General features: G+C 41.7%; 1 protein-coding gene across 1 annotated transcript in view; it reads right to left on the reverse strand.

The window, feature by feature from the left end:
- Positions 1-18,856: 18,856 nt before the first annotated feature.
- RLF (RLF zinc finger) overlaps positions 18,857-27,154 on the reverse strand; it is a 62,518-nt gene continuing 54,220 nt past the window's right edge. Inside the window, exon 8 of the mRNA XM_084786420.1 lies at positions 18,857-24,117. Coding sequence (XP_084642546.1) covers positions 19,459-24,117 — 4,659 coding nt within the window. The 3' untranslated portion in view covers positions 18,857-19,458. The remainder of the gene's footprint in view (positions 24,118-27,154) is intronic.

The raw sequence follows: 27,154 nt of genomic DNA on the forward strand, positions 1-27,154 counted from the left end.
GAGGGGGTAACAAAGGAGGTGCTTGTCTCCGCAGCAGGGCGAGAGGGCGTGGTAAGTGTCCTGAGTTACCAAGGGCACATGAGGAAATTGGATCTATGCTGCTGCCGCCACCGTACACGGAGTGTGTGTTCCAGAGCAAAATGGCTGAAGCATCTGTAACAGGGCCCCAGACCTCAGCACCACGGACTCCATGATGGAAGGTACGAGTCATAAAACTCAGCACATAGACAGCACCACCTGCCAAAAATGTCCCAACCCATCAAAGTGCAGAGTTGTGGGAAAGTCTCCAAATGCGCTAACCTTGCTTTTTTTTTTTTTTAGCTTCTTAGTAGTTCCACTTCCGGCTAACTGTTTTTGTTAACTGAAATATGTCAACCCAGCTCATGGCTTTTGTGTATAAAAGCCTGAGAAAGGCTTGGGGCTCTACTTGGATCCAGGACACCCAGTATAATCACCACTGGCTAATAACTTTCTATTGGCTTAAACCCATGTCCAAGCAGTTTCCTCTAGTGGATACCCCCTCAACAGGATTTAGAAGAGAGTGGTAGGTTAATTCAGTCTACAGGTGACTGACCGCAGCCAGGGTCCACTCCAGCAAGGAATAACCCAGATAGGCCTGAGGATATGACTGTAACAGGTCAAGCATGGGTCTGACGCCATTAAAGAACGGTGGTACTGGAGAAATGGCTCAGCATGTCAAGGCACTTGATGCGCAGGTTTGGTGATCTCAGTATGATTCCCAGAGCCACATAAAGGTGTAAAGAGAGAACTGACTCCATGCAGTTGTCATCCGGCCTCCCCATATGCTCTGTGGCTCCTATGTACCCCTCCCCCACAACAATACTTTGTTTTTTTGAAAAGAACCACGCCAGCACACCTGTAATTTCAGCACTTGAGAGGGTGAGGCAGGAGGACTGTCGAGAATAGTCACAGATTGTCCAACTTTTCCGTAAGCAGGACACAATAGGTATTGGTCTTATCAACAGCCCGACCTTTAAAAGGGCTCACCGATAAGCCTGTACGGGTGGCTCAATGGCCTATGATAAAAGAAAAATTACAGGTACTCGAACAGCTGGTACAGGAGCAGCTAAATACTCAACACATTGAGGAATCTACCAGCCGATTGAGTTCCCCTGTTTTTGTTATTAAAAAAGAAATCAGAGGGCTGGAGAGATGGCTCAGAGGTTAAGAGCACGACCTCCTGCTCTTCCAGAGGTCATGAGTTCAGTTCCCAGCAACCACATGGTGGCTCACAACCAGCTATAATGGGATCTGGTGCCCTCTTCTGGCCTGCAGGTATAAAGCACTCATATACATCAAATAAAAAATACATAAATAAATAAATACACCTTTAAAAAATCAGGAAAATGGAGAATGTTAACAGATTTAAGAGCCATAAATAAGATGATTCAGCCAATGGGCCTGGAATCTCATTGCCTTCTTTATTACCTAAGTCATGGCCTTTGGTAGTAATTGATTTAGAAGATTGGTTTTTGACGATCCCTTTGCATGATCATGATAGGGAAAGGTTTGTTTTCTCAGTGACTTATAATAATAGTATTCCAATAAAGAGATTATCACTGGAAAGTCTTACCACAAGGAATACTAAACCGTCCTACCTTATGCCAATATTTTGTGTTATAAATAATTCATAAACAGTTCCTCAATCTAAAATTTATCATTATATGGATGATATCTTACTGGCTAATTCAGATGCAGACACCTTAGGAAAAATGTTTGATGAAGTAAAGGGAAACTTACCTTGCTGGGGATTACAAACTGCTCCTGAAAAAGCAAGAGGAGATTCTATAATTATCTAGGATATAAGATAAGTTACAGAAAATTCGATTGCAGAAGGTACAAATCAGGAGAGACCAATTACAAACTCTTAATGATTTTCAAAATTGCTGGGAGATATAAACTGGCTACAGTCAATAATTGGATTAGCTACTCAAGAGCTAATTAATTTGCTTCAAACCTTACAAAGTGATAAGAACTTAAATAGTCAAAGAAAAATTTCAGCTGAAGCTGAGAGGGAATTCTCTGGTGGAAAAGAAATTATAGGATGCACATGTGGATCATTTGGGTCCAAAGCTGTATTATATTTGGTTATTTTGCCTTCAACTCATTTTCCCACAGGAATTCTTATGCAGAGAGAAGATAATATATTAGAATTAATATTTTTAGCACACAAATAAAGTAAAAAAAAAATTAAAGACCTATATAGAAAAAATTTCTGAATTGATTCTGAGAGGAAAAATGAGATTTTGTCATTTAGCAGGAATAGACCCAGCAGAAATTGTGGTACCCTTTACTAAGCTGAAATTGGCTCATTATGAGAAGAAAATGAACACTGGCAAAGAGCTTGCAGTAATTTTTTGGGGGGGAGATTGACAACAAATGTCCCAAAGCAAGAGACTTCAATTTATAAAGAGAACTAATTGGATTCTCCCTCATATAGTAAAAGGGCCACCAATTTCTGGAACACCTACATTCTATACTGATAAAAATAAATCAGGAAAGGCAGGTTATAAGTCAGGAAAAATAAGTAAAGTAGGTCTTATGATTCAGTTCAAAAATCAGTTTGTTAGGGTTCAGGAATTGTTGCATACTGACCACTTGAGCACCAGACTGAGATTGACGAAAGTTTATTTGAACTCTGAATGAGAACTGAATGGTCACGCCACATCCTACAAATTCAGACCGTGACACTGGTAAAAAGAGCCGAAGTCTGAATTCGGGTATTAGACTGTGACATCGTCCGTTTCTAAGGCAGAGTTTTTTGTAAGAAAAACTGTAACCAGGTAACAAGAAGGCAGCCGGGTTGGAAGCAAGGAGGAGGGTATCATTACATCATTTTGACCAGTTAAACACAAGGTCAATTTTTTTTTTTTCTGAGACAAGGTTTCTCTGTAGCCTTGGCTGTCCTGGAATAACTTTGTTGACCAGGCTGGCCTCGAACTTACAGTGATCCACCTGCCTCTGCCTCCCAAGTGCTGGGATTAAAGCCGTGCGCCACCACCACCCAGCTCACAAGGTCAATTTTGTGCTGAACACACTATAACCAGGTGGCTGGACAAAGCATTTTAAGCTGATTGGCTAGGATTTAGGATAGGAGAATTTTTGGGAGTTTTCCAGCTCTCTGGGAGTAAGGAACATGACAGGATATTGCGGCCTTAACTCTAACAGAACATACATTGATCTTTAACTCAATCAGAACATGCATTTATCGTCTACTGTTTTATTCTCAGCTGCAAGCATTGAACCCCTCTGGTTTTGGGCACCCAGGGCCTGAGAACTTGAACTTAATTTCAACTTATAACCAAAATGGAGACCTGGAGTTAAAATGGTTTCTGATGTGCTAAGAGCTGTTGTTGATAAAGGAGCTACAATCATGTCAGAAACAGTCATAGGGGAGGGAAATTGGGTGAAAATGGGAGGGAGGACTTGTATTTACCGTAAGTGACAAACATTACAAAACACTGAAAAACACGGTAGTCTCTTTAGTTTCGGCTGAATGTAAAGTAGGTGGTCCCTTTAACAAGGGGCTTGACTTTGGTGAGTGAATATAACCTATCAAAATGTATTAATAAACGGGTAGTTCTAGAAAAAAAAAAAGAAAATGGGAGGGAGGGAGGAAGGGGAGGATACAAGGAATGGGATAACAATTAAGATGTAATATGAATAAATTAATAAAAAATATCGAAAAAAAAAAAAAAAAGAAGAAACTAAAGTAGGTCTCAACGGAGGGGCCATAGAGTTTAGGCAGGTTAAGTAGGTTACAAGTTGTATGCTATCCTTATGGTATTGTCTGATTTTCATGAATCTCTTAATATAGTTACTGACTCACAATATGTAGAAGGAGTTATTTTGCATATTGAAATGGCTGAACTTATTCCAGATGATTCAGAATTAACTTCACTATTTATTCAACTACAACAAGTAATTAGAAATAGAAAACATCCGTTGTACATAACAAATATCAGATCCCATATGGATCTACCAGACCCTATAGCACAAGGAAATGATGAAATTGATTAGCTTTTTATAGGAAATGTGCTAGAAGCTTCAGAATTTCATAAGAAACGTGATGTTAACAGCAAAGGTTAGAAAAAAGAGTTTCCTATTACTTGGCAACAAGCCAAGGAAATTATAACGCAATATCCTGTTTGTTCTTTGTACAATCAAACTCCATTACCTCAGGAAGTAACTCAAAAAATACCCAAATAAATGGAATTTGGGAAATGGATGTGTTTCATTTTGCTGTTTGGAAAATGGAAATATGTGCCCCATGCCATAGATACCTATTTAGGATTGATTGTTGAATGATTTCTTTCTTTTCTTCTTCTTCTTCTTTTTTTTCTTCAAGACAGGGTTTCTCTGTGTAGCCTTGGCTGTCCTGGACTCTCTTTGTAGACCAGGCTGGCCTTAAATTCACAGAGATCTGCCTGCCTTTGCCTTCCTGAGTGCTGGGAAAGGCATGGACCACCACGCTCCGGCTCCTATTCAGGATTTCAATGGGCAACTGCTGTAAGTTCTGAAAAGGCTGATTCTGTAATTACACATTTATTACAAGTTATGGCTATTATGGGGCTACCTGTGCAAATTAAGACTGACAGTGCTCCAGCACATGTCTCTAGCAAAATGAGACAGTTCTTTTTATTATTTATTTACTTTGTGTATTACAACAGCATATTACAGGTACACCACACAATCCCACAGGACGAGCAGTTATGAAAAGATCTAATTGTACCTTAAAAGATACACTTAATAGAAAAGGGTACTAAAGACCCCCAGAGATAGATTATATAAAGCTTTATTAACTTTAAAAATATAAAATGCTAATCAGAAAGGAACAACAGCGGCAAAGAGACTTTGGATAGCAGAAAAAAAAAACCTGCTGAAGTAAGTCAACCTGTATACTTTAAAGATATATTGGCTGGGTGGTGGTGCACACCTGTAATCCCAGCACTCTGGAGGCAGAGGCAGGCAGGTCTCTGTGAGTTTAAGGCCAGCCTGGTCTACACATTGAGTCCAGGGTAGCCAAGCCTACACAGAGAAACCCTGTCTTAGAAAAACCAAAATAAATAAATAAATAAATAAAATAAAGTGAATGTTCTTTATGATCTAAAAAGAAACACATGTATAGGTATATTTAGTTTCAAATTTTCAAAAGAATTTTTAAAAATTTAATTGAGAGATAATAACCTTTTCTATTGCCAAAAAGCATTTTTTTTTTCCCCTAGGAAAGATCCTTTAATTCCAGCACTCAGGAGGCAGAGGCAGGAGGCTGTGAGTTCAAGGCCACCCTGGTCTACAAAGTGAGTTCAGGACAGCCAAGGCTAACACAGAGAGACTCTGTCTTAAAAAGACAAAAACAAACAAACAAACAAAAAAAATCAGAGACCATTGGATAAGTGAAACATCTGAAGAAAAAGGACCAGCCACCAAAGAAGACAAGTAGCCCGGGTGATTCAGTCTCACAGGCTGCCTCAATAGCTGTCTCCTCAAATGTCCGCATCCAGAATAACTTCAAAACAGCTAGATAAAATGGTCCAGCCTCACAGACTATTCCAGTCAGGACTTCAGTTAAGCCTTCATTTTCATAGCACATGGAGACTGGACAGAAAATGTTATAGCTAGTTCTCTCTCTCTCTCTCTCTCTCTCTCTCTCTCTCTCTCTCTCTCTCTCTCTTTCTCTCTCTTTCCTTTTTTCTTTTAGACAGAGTTTCTCTGTGTAGCCTTGACTGTCATGGACTTGCTTTATAGACCAGGCTGGCCTCGAATTCAGAGAGGCACTTGCCTCTGCCTCCCTGAGTTCTAGGACTACAGGCATGTGCCTCTGAGCCCAGCTTATAGCTAGCTTTCTTAAGACTTGACCATTTCTCAATTTCCTGCTCCCTCAAAAGGAAACTATATTACAAATCAGGTGGAAACAATTTTCAGAGAACTACACCCCATTCCCAAAAGGCGGGGTGGGTGGTTTTTTGTAGTTTGATGGATGATGGATATTTGTTGGCATTTTTGTGGGGGGACTGGTTGCAAGTTGTTAGTGGTCTTTGTCAGGGAGGAAACAAAATATAGGGGGCTAGACTCAGGGATTTCTCTCTTTTCTCTATCCCTTCTAATGTGGGGGTAGAAGTGTTGAAGAGAAAAATTGTGAGATATAGAAATAATATAGGAATAATAGGAAAAAAGGGTAGATTATTAAATCTACTTTTATAATTTTTGTATATTGATACAAAATTAAGGACATATTTTGCTTACTATGTATCAACTCTTCTTAAGGTATTGTAACTATGTAATTCTTTAAAATGTAATGTGAAGTTTTAGTCCCTTTGAAAGCTACTCTCCAGCCAGGTGGGTGGCATATGCCTTTATTCCAAGCACTTGGGAGGCAGAGGCAGATGGATCCTTGTGTATTCAAAGCTAGCCTGGTCTAACAAGAGAGTCCGGAACCACCGAGGCTACACAGAGAAACCCTTTCTTGAAACCAAACCAGCCCAACCAAACAACAGTAACAGAGAAAGCTACTCTCACAAACTGTTCAGGATAATTAAGAAATGTAAACTAATAGCCAATCAAACTTGTGGTTTTTTAAGGAACTAGTTTAGTGAATCACAGGTGTTTTCTAGGTTAATCAGAAGTATATAGTTAGAAACAAGTAATTCAGATATACTAGAGATAGACAGATGGTCTTTAAAAACCCCAAGATCTATAGAATATAGCATTTAAAGATGTTTTATTTTTATTATTTATTTATTTATTTTTGGTTTTTTCAGACAGGGTTTCTCTGTGTAGCCTTTGCTGTCCTGGACTCGCTTTGTAGACCAGACTGTCCTCGAACTCACAGTGATCCTCCTGCTTCTGTCTCCCAAGTGCTGGGATTAAAGATGTGTGCCACCACCGCCCCCAGCTTAAAGATGTTTTATTAATTTAAGGGTTTTTTTTTTTTTGACAATGAATCATGTCAGCACCTGGATGCACCTTTATTCCACTTCAAAGAGCATCAAAGAACCTCCATATGGGTTTTGCTTCATATGTGGCAAGCTAGCCACTGGGAAAGAAAACGTTCTTGCATCAACTGCAGGCAGGATACTAAACAAATTGGGTACAGGAAAGTCAACTGCTGATCTTGTAAGGATAAGGTAGGCATCAAGAAACCCTGGTCACGAGCCGGGTGTGGTGGTGCACGCCTTTAATCCCAGCACTCGGGAGTCAGAGGCAGGCGGATCGCTGTGAGTTCGAGGCCAGCCTAGTCTACAAAGCGAGTCCAGGATGGCCAAGGTAACATAGAGAAACTCTGTCTTGAAAAACCAAAAACAACAACAAAACCCCCCCACCACCAACAACAACAAAATACAAACAAACAAACAAACAAACAAACAGAAACAACAACAAAGAAACCCAGGCCACAAAGATACGAATCTCTCAAGCTCCTGAGGAACACGTGCTTTGCCAAGAAACACAACAAGAAAGGCCCGAAGAAGATGCAGGCAAACAACACCACAGCAATGAGTGTGTGTGCAGAGGCCATTAAGGCCCTTGTGAAGTCTAAGGTGGTTAAGCCCAAGATGTCGAAGGGCCCCAGCCACAAACTCAGCAGCCTTGCTTTCATCACTCATCCTAAGCTTGGGAAGGGGATTTGAAGCTACAGGGCCCAGGGTTGTAGACTCTGCCTGGCTGAGCTCTGATTTTGGGTTTCAGTCTCAACCCTGCCTTCACACTGGAGCACTTTTCCGTTTCCACATCACGTTTGTGCAGCTTTCCCTTTCATCTGTGTTGTTCTGTCTCATGCCAGGCTCCCTACCAGATGCCAGTAGCAGGATGCTGGAAATTAAAGACATCTCATTTTAATACCATCCTACCCAGAGATGGACAGATCAGATATGCATAGTAAATACTTGGCATCTTATTTATTTATTTATTTATTTATTTATTTATTTATTTTGGTTCTTCCAGACACAGTTTCTCTGTGTAGCCCTGGCTCTCCTAGAACTCACTCTGTAGGTAAAGCTGGCCTTGAATTCAAAGATCCATCTACCTCTGCCTCCTGAATGCTGAGACTAAAGGTGTGTACCATCAACCTCTGGCACCTGAGCGATGGCTCAGCCTTTAAAGGCTAGGCTCACAACCAAAAATTCTTGGCATTTTAAGTTTAGATAACTTTCTCAGGGCTGTGATAATTTTTTTTTTCTAGACTAAATATATTTTGGTTGGTTTGTTTGAAACAAGGTCATTATGTAGCCCTGGCCTGGCCTGGCCTGAAAATTGCTATGTAGATCAGGCTAGCCTTGGAATTTATAGAGATCTGCTTGCCTCTGCCTAGTCTTGTCAGACTAAGTTTGACAAATATAAATTTTGTTTTGCGTTTTGGAGTTCTGCGGATTGAACCCAAAGCTTGAGATTGCTTGGCAGGAACTTTACCACTGAGCTCCATTTATAGATTTTTGAACTCTTCTACTTATCCTGCTGAGCTAATATGAAGGGACTCAGACCTCCCAATGCAATCTATCATTCCTGGGGTTCAGACCAGGCAGACTGAGTAGCGTAGGCTGGACCTTCTAGAACAGCTACACAGAGAGGGTATAGAGCAGCAGTGCACCAAGGAGCATCATAATCCATATAGAGTGTAAACTGGAGAGGAATGCGAGCAAGCCTGACTTACCTCACGTGTTACATTACTCACAGAAACAACACACAAGTTTCCAGTCTCTGGTCTCACGGGAGAAAAATGTCAACACTGGATTGACAGCTGGAGTTGGAGCTGGAGAACCTGGCCACTCCCATACCCTTCCTTCTGCCACTCACGTCCACAAGGCTCCTCTCAGCTGACTTGCAGAGGAGTGCGACCTCACGTAGCTGAAACACCACCTGCCACTCTCCTCTGCCCTTCGTTCTGACTGTTGGATGTACTTCGCTGGCCTTCTAGCGAGATCAGAAACGGAGCTGTCAGTTAGGCAAGACATTTCACCTTTTAAAAAAATACTCATTTATAAGCTGGGCGGTGGTGGCGCACGCTTTTAATCCCAGCACTCGGGAGGCAGAGGCAGGCGGATCGCTGTGTGTTCGAGGCCAGCCTGGTCTACGAAGGGAGTCCAGGACAGCCAAGGCTGCACAGAGAAACCCTGTCTCAAAAAACCAAAAAAAAAAAAAAATTTTTTTTTCATTTATGTATATGTGTGTTTGCTTGCATGAGTTATATGTGCCACATGCATGCAGGAACCCACAGAGGTCAGAAGAGGGTGCCAGACCCCCTGGAACACGGTTACAGGCAGCCGTGAGCCACCCGTGTGGGTGCTGGAAACTTAACTTGGGTCCTTTGCAAGATCATTCCGGTTCTTAACTGCTGAGACATCTCTCCCAATCTTGGGTTCTTTATCTGTCAAAGAAGGGTGATAATAGCGCTTATTTCATGGGTTTGTGAACACTCAACACCCAGACACAGAAACACACCCAGACACACTTATCAGCTTATATTTACTGTAACTTCTCAGAGGAATTTTCACTGTGTGTTCCAGGTGTTTTTTAGAACCTCTCTTTGCCTATGAATCATCTGATCACACATGTTGATTTTGGTCTAGAAGTTGACATCTGTTCCTGAAATTTTGCATTTTTATCAAGCAAAATGTGGTTACTGGTAGGGTGTCTGTTCCAGTAGGTGACCCCACAGCCATCTGCATAAAGGTAGTACTAATTGGAATTAATGGGATATAAGGGGAAAATAAAGAGGATGTGAAAACAGGAGAGGATGTGTTGGTGGGTTTGGGGGAAGTTAGAGAAGGAAGTAGAGGGTAACTACAATCAAACTACGATGTGTACCTGTACTAAATTCTCAAAGAATAAATTAAAATTATATAAATAAGCAAAGAGGAACAGAATTATCAAAGGCTCCAGTTTAGCTCTCATGGCTGTATACCAGAAAGATTCAAAGTCGACATATATTAGAGATTTCTGCTCATGCATGTTTACTGCAGCACTATTCACAATAGCTAAACTATGGAACCATCCACCATTGGATGAGGGGATAACAAACATGCGGTTCTTGATTCCTGGAGGCCCCCTTGGACTACAATTCCCAGGCTCCCCTGCTCTCCTGGCAAACCTTGAAGCAGAGAGCTCCACTCAGTCCCCTGCACACTTCACTTGGGGTCCACTGCCTCCACCCATGGAGGTACTCTTCAGCTACCTGGGGAAGACAGGGCTCATCAGGCTGCAAGGCAAACATAGCAGCAGTGAACTATACCCAAGCCTCCTGCACCCTCTATCTACTGGACCTCACACATATGTGCATTACTCCTCCTCTGGAGGAGAAGCAACACTCCAAACACATAATAATCAAACACTAAATTGACAGAACAAAGAACATATATTAAAAGCTGCAAGGGGGAAAGGCCAAGTAACATATAAACGTGGACCAATCAGAATTACACCTGATTTCTCATCAGAGACTATGAAAGCCAGAAGGGCTTGGGCAGAGATCGTGCAAACCTAAGAGATCACAGATGTCAGCCCAGACTACTATACCCTGCAAAACTCTCAATCACCATACATGGACAAAACAAAATATTTCAAGACAAAACCAAATTTAAAGAATATCTACCCACAAATCCAGCCTTACAGAAAATTCAAGAAGGTAAACTCCATCCCAACAAGGGTAACTACATCCATTAAATAATTCCACACCAGTAAAAACAAAAGAAGGGAAGCACGCACAAACACCACCAACATCAAAATTACAGGAATTAACAATTTTTGGTCATTAATATCTCTCAACATCAATGGTCTCAATTCACCAATAAAAAGACACGGGTTAACAGAATGGTTATGAAAATAAGATCCATTATTCTGCTGCACACAAGAAACATCTCAGCAACAAAGATAAACATGACCTAAGAGTAAAGGGCTGGAAAAAGTTTTACCAAGCAAAGGGACACAAGAAGCAAGCTGGAACAGCCATTCTAATATCTAATAAAAATTGTTTTCAATCAAAATTAATCAAAAGAGATGAAGAAGGGCACTTCATACTCATCAAAGGAAAAATCCACCAAGGTGATTCTCAATTCTGAACATATATGCCCCAAATGCAATGGGACCCACATTTGTAAAAGAAACATTACTAAAGCTAAATCACACATTGGACCTCACACATTAATAGTAGGAGACTTCAACATTCCTTTCTTACCAATAGACAGAGCATCAAGACAGAAACTAAACAGAGAACTAACTAAACTAACCATCACTATGAGTCAATTGGACCTAACAGAAGATATCTACAGAACATTTCACCTCCACACAAAAGAATATACCTTCTTCTCAGCACCTCTCAGAACCTTCTCCAAAATTGATCACATACTCAGTCACAAAACAAGCCTCAACAGATACAAGAAAATTGAAAAACCTTGTATTCTATCAGACCACCATAGAGTAAAGTTGGACTTCAACAACAACAGAAATAGAAAGCCTACAAACTCACGGAAACTGAACAACTCTCTACACAGTGACCACTGGGTCAGGAAGGAAATTAAGAAAGAAATTAAAGACTTTCTAAAATTCAACAAAAAAGAAGGCATAACTTATGGGACACAATGAAAGTAGTGATAAGAGGAAAGTTCATAGCATTAAGAACCTTCCTAAAGAAAATTCAAACACACTCAAGAGGAGTAGAGAGCAGGAAATAATCAGACTCAGGGCTGAAATCAGTAAAGTAAAAACAAAGAGGACAATACAAAGAATAAAAATCAATCAAACAAGTAAGCAAGCAAACAAACCCCAGGAGCTGGTTCTTTGAGAAAATCAACAAGATAGACAAACCCTTAGCCAAACTAACTAAAAGGCAGAGGGAGGGTGTCCAAATTAACAAAATTAGAAATGAAAAAGGGAAAATAACAACAGACACTGAGGAAATCCAAAGAATCATTAGGTCTTACTTCAAAAGGCTGTATGCCACAAATTGGAAAATCTAAATGAAATGGATAATTTTCTTGATAGACACCACTTACTAACATTAAATCAAGATAAGGTAAACAATTTAAATAGACCTATAAACCCTAAGGAACTAGAGATAGTCATTAAAAGTCTCCCAAGCAAAGTAAGCCCAGGGCCAGATGGTTTTAGTGCAGAATTTTATCAGACTTTTAGAGAGGAGCTAATACCAATACTCCTCAAACTATTTCACAAAGTAGAAAGAGAAGGAACATCTCTAAACTCATTCTGTGAGTCCACATTCACCCTGATACCTAAACCACAAAAAGCACAACAAAGAAAAAGAATTTCAGACCAATTTTCCTTATGAACATTGAAGCAAAAATACCCAATAAAATACTGACAAACTGAATCCAAGAACACATCAAAGATATCATTCACTATGACTAAGTAGGCTTCATTCCAGCGATGCAGAGGTGGTTCAACATATGAAAATCCATCAACATAATCCATCATATAAACAAACTGAAATTAAAAAAACCCCACATGATCATCTCATTAGATGCTGAAAAATCATTTGACAAAATCCAACACTTCTTCATGTTTAAAGTCTTGGAGAGATTAGGGATACAAGGTGCATACTAAACACAATAAAGGCAATATACAGTAAGCCAACAGCCAACATCAAGTTAAATGGAGAGAAACTTAAAGCAATTCCACTGAAATCAGGGATAAGACAAGGCTGCCCACTCTCTCTGTATCTCTTCAATATAGTGGCTGAAGTACTACTAGAGCAATAAGACAACTAAATGAGATCAAACGGATACATATTGGAAAGGAAGAAGTCAAAGTATCACTATTCCTGGATGATATATTATACATAAGTGACCCCAAAATTCTACCATGCAACTCTAACAGCTGACAAACACATTCAGAAAAGTGGCTGGATACAAAATTAACTAAAAAAATAAAATCAGTAGCACTCCTGTATACAGAGGACAAATGGGCTGAGAGGGAAAGCAGGGAAACAGCTGCCTTCACAATAGCCACAAATAATATAAAGTATCTTGGTGTAACTCTAACCAAGTAAATAAAGACCTGTATGACAAGAACTTCAAGTCTCTGAAGAACGAGACTGAAGAAGGTATCAGAAGATGGAAAGATCTCCCATGCTTATGGATTGATAGGATTAACATAGTAAAAATGGCCATCCTACCAAAAGCAATCTACAGATTCAATTCAATTCCCATCAAAATACCAATACAATTCTTTACAGAACTTAAAAGAACAATTCTCATTTTCATATGGTAAAACAAACAACAAAAAACCAAACAAACAAACAAAACAGAATAGCTAAAAGAATCCTGTAAAAAAACAAAAACAAAAAAAACAAACAAACTTCTGGCGGTATTACCATTCCTGATTTCAAGCTGTAGTACAGGGCAACAGTAATAAAAACTGCATGGTATTGGCATAGAAACAGATCAATGGAATGGAATTGAAAACCCAAAAATAACTCCACACACCTGTGGATACTTGATTTTTGACAAAGAAGCCAAAACCATACAATGGAAAAAAATGATAGCTCCTTCAACAAATAATGCTGGTCTAATTGGATGTCTACATGTAGAAAAATGCAAATAGATCCATATTTATGAACCTGCATAAAACTCAAGTCTAAGTGGATCAAAGACCTCAACATAAAACAAGACACACTAAGTTTATTAGAAGAGAAAGTAGGGGTCAGCCTTGAACTTATTGGCATAGGAGACAACTTCCTGTATAGAATAACAGCAGTTTAGGCTCTAAGATCAACAATTAAAAAATGAAGTATCATGAAACTGAAAAACTTCTGTAAGGCAAAGGACACTGTCAACAGAACAAAACAGCAGCCCACAGACTGGAAAAAGAGCTTCACCAAGCCTACACCTGACAAAGGACTAATATCTAAAATATATAAAGAACTCAAGAAATTAAACACCAACAAACTAAATAATCCAATTTCAAAATGGGGTACAGAGCTAAAGCGAGAATTCTCAGTGGAAGAATCTTGAATGGCCGAAAAGCACTTAAAGAAATGTTTAGCATCTTTAATCATCAGGGAAATGCAAATCAAAATGACTCTGAGATTCCATCTTACCTATCAGAATGTCTAAGGTCAAAAACTCAAGTGACAGTACATGCTAGTGAGGATGTGGAGCAAGGGGAACACCCCTCAATTGCTGGTGGGAGTGCAAACTTGTATAATCACTTTGGAAATTAATCCGGAGTTTTCTCAGAAAATTTGAGAATAGCTCCACCTCAAAACCTAGCTATACCACTCCTGGGCATATGCTCAAAAGATGCTCTAATATCCATAGCAGCTTTATTTGTAATAGCCAGAAACTGGGAACAACCCAGATGATCCTCAACCAAAGAATGGATAAAGAAACTGTGGTACATTTACACAATGGAATACTACTCAGCTCTTAAAAACAAGGAAGTCATGACATTGGCAGGCAAATGGATGGAACTAGAAAAGATCATCCTGAGTGAGGTAAGCCAGACCCAGAAAGACACACATATTATGTACTTACTTATAAGTGGATTTTAGCCAGATAGTACAGGATAACCATACCATAATTCACAGAACCAACGAAGCTAAGTAACAAGGGGGACCCAAGGGAGGATGCTTGAATAGACAGAGGAAATGCTTAGGAGAGGGAGTGCTGAGGGAAATGAAGGTAGGGACCAGATGTGGGGAAAGTGTGTGTGTGTGTGTGTGTGTGTGTGTGTGTGTGTGTGTACAGAGAGCTTGCAGAGAGAAGACAAACTGTGGGTGGGGGCATCTCTGAAACAAGCTGGGGCCCTACGACAGTAGGCTCCTGAGAGGCTATGGTGCTGACTCAAGCGGAGACCCCTAGTAGCCAGGGACATAGAAGCTGAAAAGGCATTCCTTATAAACCAGACAGGACCCCTAGTGGAAGGAAGGGGACACCAACCCACCCACAAAAACTTCGACCCAATTTGCCCTCCCTACAAGATGTGCAGGGATAAAGATAGAGCAGAGATTGAGGATATGTCCAACCAGCCATTGGCTACACTATGAGAGCCAACCCAACACCATGCTTGCAGACAAGAGCCTAATATAGTTGCCCTATGTGAGGCCCTACCTAGCAACAGATTGAAACTGATGCTGCAACTCACAGCCAAACACTTTGGCATAGTGCAGGGAGCCTTGTGGAAGAGTTGGGGGAAGGATATAGGACCTGGAGGGGACGGGAACACCACAAGAAGACCAACAGAGCCAACTAACCTTGGCCCAGGGGGGCTTGTCGATACTGAAACACCTCCACCCAAGGACCGTGTATAGACTGGACCTAGCCCCCTTACACACATGTACCCGATGGGTATCTTGGTCTTCACTGAGGGGCCCCTAGTAAGGGGAGCTGGGGTTGTCTCTGACAGGGAGTCTGTTGCGTTCAATCACTGTCCCCTGGTGGGACTGCCTTGCTGGGCCATGGTGGAGGAGGATGCGCTCAGTCCTGATGCGACTTGATGAGCTTTTCTGAGGTGTAAGGGAGTAGGGATGGAGAGCAGAGGAGGGAGGGGGCTACAATTGGGATGTAAAGTGAATAAATTATTAATAAAAAAACATGTGGCGTATACACATAATGGCATAATCAGAAAACATGCATTTGTAGCAAGGTGGATCCATTGGAGATTATCATGTTAAGTGAAATATGCCAGATTCAAATGGATAAATTCTTTTCTCATATGTAGAATCTACATTTTAAAAGGCATTAGCTTGGCCAAGTATAGTAGCACATGCCTTCAGTCTTAGCACTTGGGAGGCAGAGGCAAGTGAATCTGAATCCAGGTCAGCATGGTCTACATAGCAAGTTCCAGGCCAACTGGGGCTGCACAGTGAGACTTGGTCAAAAAGAAAAGGGGGGGGGGGATGAGCAGAAGGAGGAAAGAGGGAGGGGAGGGAGGGAGGGAGGAAGGGAGGAGGAGGAGAAGGAGGAGGAGGAGGAGGAGGAGGAGGAGGAGGAGGAGGAGGAGGAGGAGGAGGAGAAAGGCACCAGTTGTAAACTAGGCACCCACAATCCTAGTACATTTAGGATGTAGAAGAGGATTAGGAGTTCAAGTCATTCTCAACTACTTAAGGATTTAGGGAGTTAAAAGCCAACCTGGGGTACATGAAACCATTAAAAACAAAAAACAAAAACAAAACATCTGGCCACAGAGGCACATCTGTAATCCCAGCACTGTTGGAGGCAGAGGCAGGCAGTTCTCTGTGAGCTTAAGGCCAGCCTCATCTACAGAGTGAGTCCAGGACAGCCAAGGCAACACAGAGAAACCTTGTATCAAAAAACAAAAAGGAAAGAAACAAATAAGCATGATGGCTCCTGGCACTTGGGGAGGCTAAGGCTGGAGGATTTCAATCAAATTCAAGGCCAACCTGGACTTCACTGCAAGGTGGTCTTTCAAAACAAAAAATTAAAATGAGCACCATTATTTTGTACAATTAATATATACAAATAGAAGGCTCAAAAAGATGAACTGAAACACTGACAACTGCAACTTGTAACCTTAGCTGGGTCAAGCCCTCTGGCTTATTCTTGAACTGTCAAATGAGCTTCGAAAGCTACGGTTTGGTTCCACTCTGGAGTATTTTGAAGTTATAGTTGTTTTAAGCAAACCAGCAACTTTCTCTATTTTTTTTTTTTAAGGCAGGACTTGTTACAAAGCCCTGGAATTTTCCTTCATTTTTAAAAGCTTTGTCCATTTTTAATGTACATTTGTGTTTTCTCTGCATGTATGTCTGTGTGAATGTGTTAGATTTCCTGCAACTGACAGTTACAGACAGGTGTGAGCTGTCATGTGGGTGCTGGGAACTAAACCCAGGTTTTCTTGGAGAGCAGCTAGTGCTCTTAACTGTTGAGCCACCTCTCTGCCTTGAGCCATATTAAAAAAAAAATTTATTATGTATACAGTGCTCTGTCTGCTTGTACACTTACATGCCAGAAGAGGGCATCAGATCATACAGATGGTTGTGAGCCACCATGTGCCTTCTGGGAATTGAACTCAAGACCCCTGGAAGAGAAGTCAGTGCTCTTAACCTCTGAGCCATCTCTCCAGCCCCAAGCCCTAAAAATTTCAGTGTACACCAGAATGGCCTCAAACTTGTGGAAATTTCTTGAGCGCTAGGATTACAGGTGTGCTGGGGTTGAGAATCACGGAGGTTTTTCTACTCGTATCACCAGCCTCCTCATTGGACTTCAAGGACCAGCAGGGTCTCAGCCTGCAAATTGTTCCACTGACACTTTTTGCTTCACCCTAAGGACCAGAGTGATTTTATTCATAAAGAATTTAACAAGAAGAAGCTGGGCATAATGTATACCTCTATAGTTTTGGGAAGACTGAGGTAGGACTCAAGTTTGAAGTTGAGGCACCCTGGCCTACACAGAGCCTGTGTCAAAAAACCCTAATCAACATCCTCACTTGAGAATGTCATCTCCTGGCATCTGCACCAAGAAAGGACTTGGGCTTGTGGGGAGTGCTTTACTCTGTTGAGGGAGGTATCAGAGGGCTCTAAACAGTTTCAGAACAGGAGTGGGTTGAGAAGTTAGCCCAGGAAAGAAAAGGAGATGGAGGTATCATTAAGTGGCTTAAAAATGTCTTTAGGACACAGGGACACTGAGACTATAATGCTGAGCCTGGGATGGCATCACATACAGCTCAAGCCTATTCAATTTGCAGTGAGTTGACTTGGAGCTGGTGTGAATGTAATTCTAGCACTCAGAAGCCTGAGGCAGAAACATCGAGTTTGAAGCTGCAGAACAGACACTAAAGCAAGAAACTCCACAAAAACAAAACTCTATCCTAGACGTCCCAGTCACACAAAACCTGACTCACCTTGAACTTGCCTTCTTCCCAAATGTCCACTCCCTTTTGTATTTCCACCTTAGTGGTCATGTTTTTCTTGCTCCAAGTCTCAACAGTCCTTAATAAGGATTAAAAACTTCTTATGTGCACATGCCATGGTGAATGTACTGACCAGGACAAACATGCAGGAGTCAGTCCTGTTGGCCTACCACCAGGTCACAGGGATCAAATGCAGTCTGTCAAGACTGGTAGCAAGCCCCTTTACGCACGGACCCATCTTTCTGGTCCCTCTTTCTGTATCTTGGCTTCATTTACTCTTCTCTATACTGCAATTGCCAGCATATACGATCACCAAGTTTCTCTCAACTATTTAAAGATTTATTTTTATGTTTTGCCAGCACCTACGTACATGCACCACGTTTACGTCTGGTGACTGCAAGAGCCAGAAAAAGGTGTCAGTTCTCAGGATTCAGGCGCTCTCTGTAAGAGCAACAAGTACTTTTAACTGTTGAGCTCCCGACTGTCTAATCATCTCCTATTCATTCTCAGATATTCAGATCAAAATCCCTAACACACCTACCCATACATTTGAATATGCTTCCTCACTATGCTTCTGAAGCTCTCAGCTATGTAAGTACCAACTCCTGATCTCTGCAGGAATCCCATGCCCCTTGCTGCCAGCCTGCGACACTGTCTGTAGCTCCCTGAGAACCTGCCTCTGAAGCTATGTTATTTATTTAGTATGTTTATAGTGCTGTCTGCATGTATGCCTGAACGCCAGAAGAGGGCATCAGATCACAGATGGTTGTGAGCGTCATGTGATTACTGGGAATTGAGCTCAGGACCTCTGTAAGAGCAGTCAGTACTTTTAACCTCTGAGCCATCTCTCCAGCCCCATCCTCTTCTCCTGTCTTTACAGCCAACTTCTTGAATCCTAAGGGAAATAACTCAAATCTCAGAATTCTTTCCACAAAAATTTTAAGACAAGGGTCATCCCCCCAAAAAACCAAAACAACAACAACAAAACAAAACAAACAAACAAACAAAAAACAACTAGGGGTGGGTGGGGGTGGGTGAACGGTTTAATTAGCAGAAAATCACTGGAGTAAAATATGAGACACACTCCAGAAAATACAAGTGCAACTGCAGTTTGCACGTGGCATGAAAACTCATTATGAGTAAACAAGAAGTGGGTGAAAAATTGTAATTTATTGAAACTCAACTCAAAAAATATAAGATGCTGTAGTGTACAATATATTACACAAAGCACCCTTTGGTGCACATTCAAGTCAAGTAAGAACTTCCTACCCTTTCCCTAGCCCTCCCACCCTGGGACTTTAATATATGTTCCATATACAATCATGCACACTTAATTGGAAAAAGGAAGCCCCAGTATATTTTGATGTATTAATTAGCACCAAACAAGAGTACAGTTCCATTTTTTAATAAACAAACAAACAAACAAACAAAAATCCCAATCAATAAACCAACTGGAGAGCTACTGGACGCCGCCAATACTGCTGACATAGATATTGTACATTCATGTAAATACACAGCCTATTCTACCCTAAGCAAGTGTGGCTGGTTCCCAGCCTTTGTTCACGTTGGCAAGTGTCCCCACATTGCAGTGCCGGAGCTAGTTGCTTCAAAAACAACAGCGATTTAGGAACTTCCTACACAAAGCTCATCTGTCTTCTTAGTTGGAAACAAGTCTAAAATTGGTGTGGAGAACTTAGATCGTTCAAGGACAACTACAGGCCGAAGATAATGAAGCTGTTTTAAGGCAAGCTCTCCACAGTCTGTTAATGCTTTGTCCAGTACGACCCGCAGGTTTTCCAAGGGAGGAACAGCTGTTGCTTCAGCTACTACTAATGGTGGGATTGCAGTCAGGCTCTCTGCCGCCGCAGGGTCGCTGGAAGAGTGAGGTATGTCAACTGGAGGGTCACTGTCACCCACTGTGGCATCTGCCACGGCATTCCCTGCCCCGTCACTACTGGGCTGAGAGGAGTTACTCAACGCTAAGTGCTCTGCGGGCTCCCAGTCATCCAAATCATCATCCTTCTTCTTCTTCTCTTCACTTTCCTGAATAAACTTCAGAAAGGAAGATTCAAATCCCATAGGTTTGTAAGTCTTCAGATCAAATGACCTGGACTGAGAATGCTTCCTCATGTTCTCCTTTGGGACCTGGGTTGCACTCTTTACAGTGTTTTCCTGCCCTGAACTATGCTGCCCGGGTTCTTCTTTGATCCTTGATAACGGCAGCTGGAAGTCTGTGAAGTCCGTACCACTTTCTGTCCCACTGGGATTAGGTGTGGGGCTTTCTACTTTACAGGGAAGAGACTGAACTCTATTACACTGTTCCAAAGAAGTGGGCTCTGAAGTATGGCTGCATTTCAACGTGCCCCTGTAGAGCAGACTGTCTGCGCCAAAACCCGGGTTTCTTCCTGGGCAGCCTTTCTGACCACCGTCCTGCTCAGGTGGGTAAATGCAGTCAGTGTTCTGGAGCGGCACACTGCTGCCTCCTAGGGAATGGTGCTCCGTGTGCACTGACTCACAACCAGTATTTTCCTCTGTCTTTACACAGGGCTCCGCTTCGGAAGGGGGCTCCTCCTTAATTTTGGTACCATACTTAACACAAACCACAAGGTTCTCCAACTGCTGCTCTAAATAGGCACTATTCATCTGATGGGTGCGTTTGTAGTGCCTCACGATGCTACTCTCCAGCTTCACCACAGACAAGCATCCCTGCACCATGCATGGGTACTGCGTGTGCTCAGAGTGCTCAACACACATATGGATTGCTTCTGCTCTTGTTTTAAAGCTAATTGGAGCTTTCTTATCTTTGAGTAAGCCACATTTTTTAGCTTTAGCATTGAATGGCTTTTTGGCAGTCTGCTGCACCTGTCCGTGTGCCTGGCCCTGTTCCTGGCCCTGCGTCTGTGCCAGCCCCTGAGCCTGAGTTGTCTGACACACCTTTTCACTCCTTAGGAGCCGCTCGTTCGCTACTTTCTGGCTGCTGAACAGGTTGTCGTAATAGTCCTTATGCCGGTAATAGACATGCTGGAAGTAATTACTTCGATGGCTGAAAATCTGGCCGCAGCCATTAAGAGTACAATGGATTTCATAATCCGAATGGATCTCTCCTTCAATGTTGTGCTGCTCCAACAGGTGGTGTTTCAACTTACTGAATGAATAAAAAACAGCAGGGCACTGAGGCTGGTTACAAGAAAACCTCGCTGCAGACTCAGTCTCAGAAAGCACTTTAGACTCTTCAGTGTGGTCTAGGTTGTGAGAGTCACTGCAGTGCTTAGCCAAGGCCTTGGAGCATAGGAAGCGCTTGTTACAGTCCTTGTATTTGCAAGCAAATAGCTTTTTACACTTTACAAGTTCCCGTTTGGTTCTTGCTTTGTCTTTCTCTAAGCATAACTGCTCTTTGTTGTACTGGTGCACAGTTCTGTAATGGCGGATCAGGCCTTTTAGGTTGGTAAATGAAGAGTTGCATGTTTTGTGGATACAATGGAATGGTTTGTGGTACTTATTCAAAATATAGCACAGATTTCCCTTAGCAACAGTCCGCCTGCTTCCTCTCCCCTCTCTCCCCTCTCCCTCTTCTCTATGGCTCCCTATCGGTGATGAAACGCCAGATACCTTACTTTCTGTTTCCTCACAAGAGGACTCCAAGTCTGTTTCTGAGCTGCATTCATCTTTTTTAGAGTGACACTGAGTCACCACTGAGTTACTGTTGGGACCCAGTTCTGCAGAGCAGTCACCTTCCAGTTGGTCTACAGAGCATGGCCCTTCATGGTCACATTTTTCACTGTCTAACAGTCTGTGAGTTGCCCTGTCACTGCCAATTTGATGTTTGTTTTTATAATGAATCCTAAGGTGTGTTTTTCTTGTAAATGACCTTTGGCAGATGTGACACCGGAATGGGGAATACCGGTGCTGAAACATGGACAGCTGAAGGACCTTTTCTTTTGAATAGTTATGCTTTTTAAGATAATGCATTAGTAAAGCCTCTCGGGTCACAAACTCGTATTTGCATCCTTGAAGCTCACAGAAGAACGGCTTTGCAGCCAACTGTGCAAGGTACTGACTTGGCATATTTTCATCCTGATTCTCAAGGTTAAGGTCTGAAATGGAAGATGGGACTGACTGAAGAGACTTAGCACCACTAGATGGGCACCCTGAGAAAGAGTTCTTCAAGCTTAAATGTTTCAACCGTAACAGAAGTTCCAGCATTGTATCCTCTGTACATGGCCTTTTAGAGGCACAAATGGAAGGTTCAGAGGAATAGCCTCGATGCTCTCGTTTGCATTTAGCATGGATACTGTGGTCTGGACCTTCATCTGGGGAGTCACTGTTCGTATCGGAGCTGGGTTTAGGTTCTGTATCAAACTTGTCAGCTTCATTATGCTTGTCACCCAAGCAGGTGAAGAGGTCTTTTGTCTTTACCTTTCTTGGCTTGCAGTGGTATGGATGCACCTTCCGCAGATGCTTCTGCATCCCTCTTGCGTTTTTGTAGGTGGATCCACAGCCATCAAAACCACAGGTGAATTTAGTTCCATCAAAACAAACAGCCACATTGGAGCACTTCTCTTTTAAACTGGAGGGCACAAAGACTTTCTCATGAGAAAGTAAGAGGTCCTGCATGGTTTCAGAGTGATCTAGTGTGTCAATTAATTCCTCATTTATTGAAGTGGAAGAGCTGTGACTTAACTGATCACTAGAATTGCTGTCACTGTTATCCTTTAGGTTTTCTGCAGTGTCTATGTTAGTACTAGCTGACTCTGCACAGAAAAGAAGATCTTCAGGAGAATGGGACTTATCAGTTTGGTCAAGTAGACTGGGCTGGTCCATGCAATCTTGCTTTCCACCTGCTGCGGGTTCCTCAAGTTTCACTGATTTCTTTAATTCTCCATCTGGGCCTTCAACATTATGCATGGAGAGGTGGTTCTGGTATTCAATTTTAGAATAATAGAACTTTTTACAGCCAAGGACGTTGCACGTGTAGGATGCATCCCTGAAGTGCTGTGCTTCATGGTGGTAGAGCTGGCCCAAGTCACTGAACACAATATTGCAGCCATTCAACTCACATTTGTAGCGGAGGTCATCGTGCTTCTGCTTGTGGTTAAGGAGTTCATTCACTGAGCCAAACCTTGCATAGCAATCTATAGACACACACATATAGGGCTGAGGACCACAATGCACCTGCTCGTGCTCTCGCAGGTGAAAAGCAGACATGAAATGCCTCCGGCAGTAAGTACACTTCTCTCTTCTATTTTTCATATCCAAGTAGTGCTTGGCATTTTCATCATTATTTTGGTGTTCAGCTTTAAGATGCACACTTAAGTATTTAAACTGTTTGAACACTCGGGAACAGTCTGTGCCGGGACAAGGGTACAAGTCTCTGTCTTGCAGGCGGCGGTCTTCTAGCTTGCTAAATGTGACATACTCATGAGACTCTCCTTTGGCTTGTTCACTCAATGACTGATTTTGCTCCAGACTTCCAGTAGGACTCTTGGGATAAATGGCCTGTTGAGGGCCTTTCAACAGTAATTTCTTTCTGGAACGTTCTCTTCTGCTTGGTGGCATTTTAACATGTTCCATTACATGAGGAACAAATAGTTCTTTTCTCTTGAATTTTTTAATACAAACTGGACAGGTATATATTCCATCTTCCATGTGCATCTTAGAATGATGAAGAATCCTGGCCTCTATGCATTCCCGCTTACATAATAAACAGAAAAACTTATACTGAAGCCACCTCTGATATCTTTCAGAGGAACCGATAGGCTTTTTGTCTCTTTTCTCCTTATTCTGGTCTGGCAGGTCTCTTCTGTATTGTTTATCTTCTTTACCATCATCACAGTCACTTAGGAATGACTCTAAGACATCTGTATCATTAATTGACATTTCATAGCCACTTAGGTCATCATCAGAATCTGAGGCTTCTTGTCCCAGGAGCTGGTGGCAGTGTCGTTTCAAAGTTTTCCAGTCCCAAAATTCAGGATCAAAGGGCCAGTGGGCTTTTAAAGCTAGTAAGAGCTCACATCGCAGAGAATTTGGAACTGGCGCATTTTCTTCATCAAATTTTTGATCTGGCTGCAAATATAGTTCTTCCAGCATATTGAATCCATCCAAACTGGGTTCAATTAGGAATTCTGTAAGCTGACAGGCTCGTCTAACTTCCAAATCTTCTGGTAAAAGACAGGAAATTGTTTTACAGACTGAAGCTTTCATTTCTTCATCTTCACTGGATCTGAGCTGAAGAGCTCTGACACATAGTAAAATTGATACCCCAATGCCAGCATCCTGTGCCTACAAGCAAAGGAAGGAAAAGTGAGTTTTTTCATACACAAAGGATCACATTAACTTCTGTTGCTAAGATATTTTAAGTTCTCATGGTGGGTGGTTGTGGTGAACACTTTTCATCCCAGCACTTGGAGGCAGAAGCAGGCCTGAGCTCAAGACCGCCCTTGCCTCCAGAGAGTTCAAGGACAGCCAGGGTTACAGAGAAACCCTGTCTCAAGAAAAGACACACGCACACACACACACACTTCTTTTTTTAGTTTGGTTTTTGAGAAAAGGTTTCTCGGTTAGCCTTCGGTATCCTAGACTAGCTTTGTAGACCAGGCTGGCCTCGAACTCAGAGATCCGCCCGCCTCTGCCTCCCAAGTGCTGGGATTACAGGCATGTGCCACCATGCTGGTCACACACGATTATTTTTCAAAACTTTTAGAGTTCTTAACCACATGTCTATAGGACATGGAGACAAGATAATTACCAGTGTGACCAGTTAGGGCTAGAGAGTTGGAGGTTGGCTTGAACTATAGTAGTAAAATCACATTTCAAAAATAAACAAGGCCAGTGAGCTAGCCCAGTATATAAAGGCATTGGCCACCAAGGGGTCCAATCTATAGAGACAATGTGAGTTACTTTATTATAACTATATAATACTCTCTAGCATGTTTTTCTGTTTATTGTATAAGCAGGCACAGAGGCCTGGATTCTTCGTCAAAGATGTACATGGAAAATGGAAAAAAATATATATATATACACACACCTGTCCAGTTTGTACTAAAAATTCAAGAGAAAAGAACTATTTATTTTATAAGTAATGGAGCATGTAAAAATGCCACTAATCAAAAGAGTCCACTCTAAAACGATTTTTAACCACTTAACAAACAAAAACATAATACAACCAACTAAATAATCCTGTTGGGTTCTTAAACTTCATCTTAAATCTTTTTTCCCCCTTCAGGCAAATAGACATGGTCTCACATAGGCCTTGAACTACCCCACCTCCCAAACGTTGAGATCACAGGCATGTACTGTATTACAACACCCAGAGTCACATTTAGATCCTTCTTGCCTCAATGTGAAAAAGACTGAATCAGATGCTGTAAGTGTATTTACAGATTTTTGCATCATCCCACACAGCATCATCAACTGTTCCAGTGTTGTTTGGGGACAGCCTTGGTGTGTGGTGTGCCACTAGGCACTGCTGAGGGTACTGCATATTGAAGTAGTTCTTATTCTTCAATGAGACTACCCATGAGTCAAACACATAATAAGTGCACATGAGTTCAAAGGATTATGAGATACATGAGCTCAATGAAAGATAAAAAAGAATGGTGGTATGCTGGGTAAAATTAGAATTTAAACCTAGGTATTTAATAGACCCCTGTAATCCCAACACTGAAAAGGCTAAGGCAGGAAGGTACACACAGTCACACAGACACAGAAGGCGCTAAGTAAATGGAGAAGGAGGAGACACACGGACAGAAGCAACTATACAGCTGAACTGAAGGAACTCTTTGTATGAAAAGCACTTGGTTTTTCAAAGCTTGAAACACAATTAACTGATCCTTCTTCAGTCTCTCCAGAAAGAACTGTTTTGTACATTCTAGTCAAAGGTGTAACCAAACCTCAATGTTTCAGAGGAAGAGAAATCAGATAATCTCTCTAAAATAACACCACCTCGGAAAGCAGTTAAAAACTCACAAAACAGAGAGGCTGAAATGGAACGTGACACAGTGTGAGCAAAGAGGAGGACTATGTGGCGGGGCTTTACCATGAGTGATCAGCAGAAAGAGTAGAGTAGAGTCAGCTTTTGATACCAGCTCTTAACTCCTCCAAGCCTCATTTTCTCCTCTTCTTCTTTTCGACAGGGTTTCTCTGTACTCCTGGCTGTCCTAGAACTCACTCTGTAGACCAGGCTGGCCTAGAACTCACTCTGTAGACCAGGCTGGCCTTCAACTGAAAGATTCTCCTGCCTCTGTCTCCCAAATAATGGGATTAAAGGCATGAGCCACAGTTTCTTTATTGACAAAATGATAACAGTACTGGCAAGTATTCTATTTTCTTCATGGTCATTATAAAAATAAATAAAGAGAACAGAAACTGACTGCCACAGAATATGATGAGCATTCTAGAGTTTGGAAAACTCTTATTCTGTGTTGGTATCATTCTAATACTGGGACCATGGGGTTGGAGAAATGATTCAGGAGTTGAGAGCACTGGCTGCTCTTCCAGGGGACTTGGATTTCGCTCCCAGAACCCATATGGTGGCTCAAACCACCTGTAACTCCAGTTGTAGGGGATCTGACAACCTCTTCTGATTTCCATGAGTACCAGGCAAGAAGGTGATACATAGACAGCCAGAGAGGCAAAACACTCACACACAATTTTAAATCTTAAAAACACACTAGGAATATAAAGAAATAATTGCTATGAATCTACAGAACCCTAATATAGCCTAGTTATTTATTCTAGATAAAATTTCCTATACATATAATCCTCATTTCGGATAAAACAAACCAAGGCTCAGGAGACTGAGTTTTGTAGTATCACTGGCTAGTGAGCAGAGAAGGGCTTAATTTTCAAGCACTCCACCTCCAGAGCCTAGGATCCTAACTGTCTCATATCTTATAGGTTACAATTTGTCGTTTTCCCTGTTTTTGTTTGAGGCTAGGAGAAATGAGCATGTGTGTCATGGTTACTAGTCATGTGAAGTCACGACAGCCTTGGACCGTATCTTGGTACAAGCATTGTGATTAGAGTCTTGCAAATCCTAGGCCAGACTGCCTCTAAGCTATAACCCCAGTCCTGGGTTAGTTGAGCAGAACTTACTATAATCGCTCACTTTGAACTTAGAACTTGTGATTTCTTTTATTTCGCCTCACAAGTACTGGAATAAAATACAAGTATGTGCCACTTGATTTTTAAATTTTTTTTTTCAAGACAGGGTTTCTCTGTGTAGCCTTGGCTGTCCCTTTGTAGACCAGGATGGTCTTGAACTCAGAGATCCACCTGCCTCCGCCTCCCACGTGCTGGGGTTAAAGGTGTGCACCAC

Source organism: Acomys minous (assembly GCF_964271855.1).
Source record: "Acomys minous genome assembly, chromosome: 6".
NCBI lineage: Eukaryota > Metazoa > Chordata > Mammalia > Rodentia > Muridae > Acomys > Acomys minous.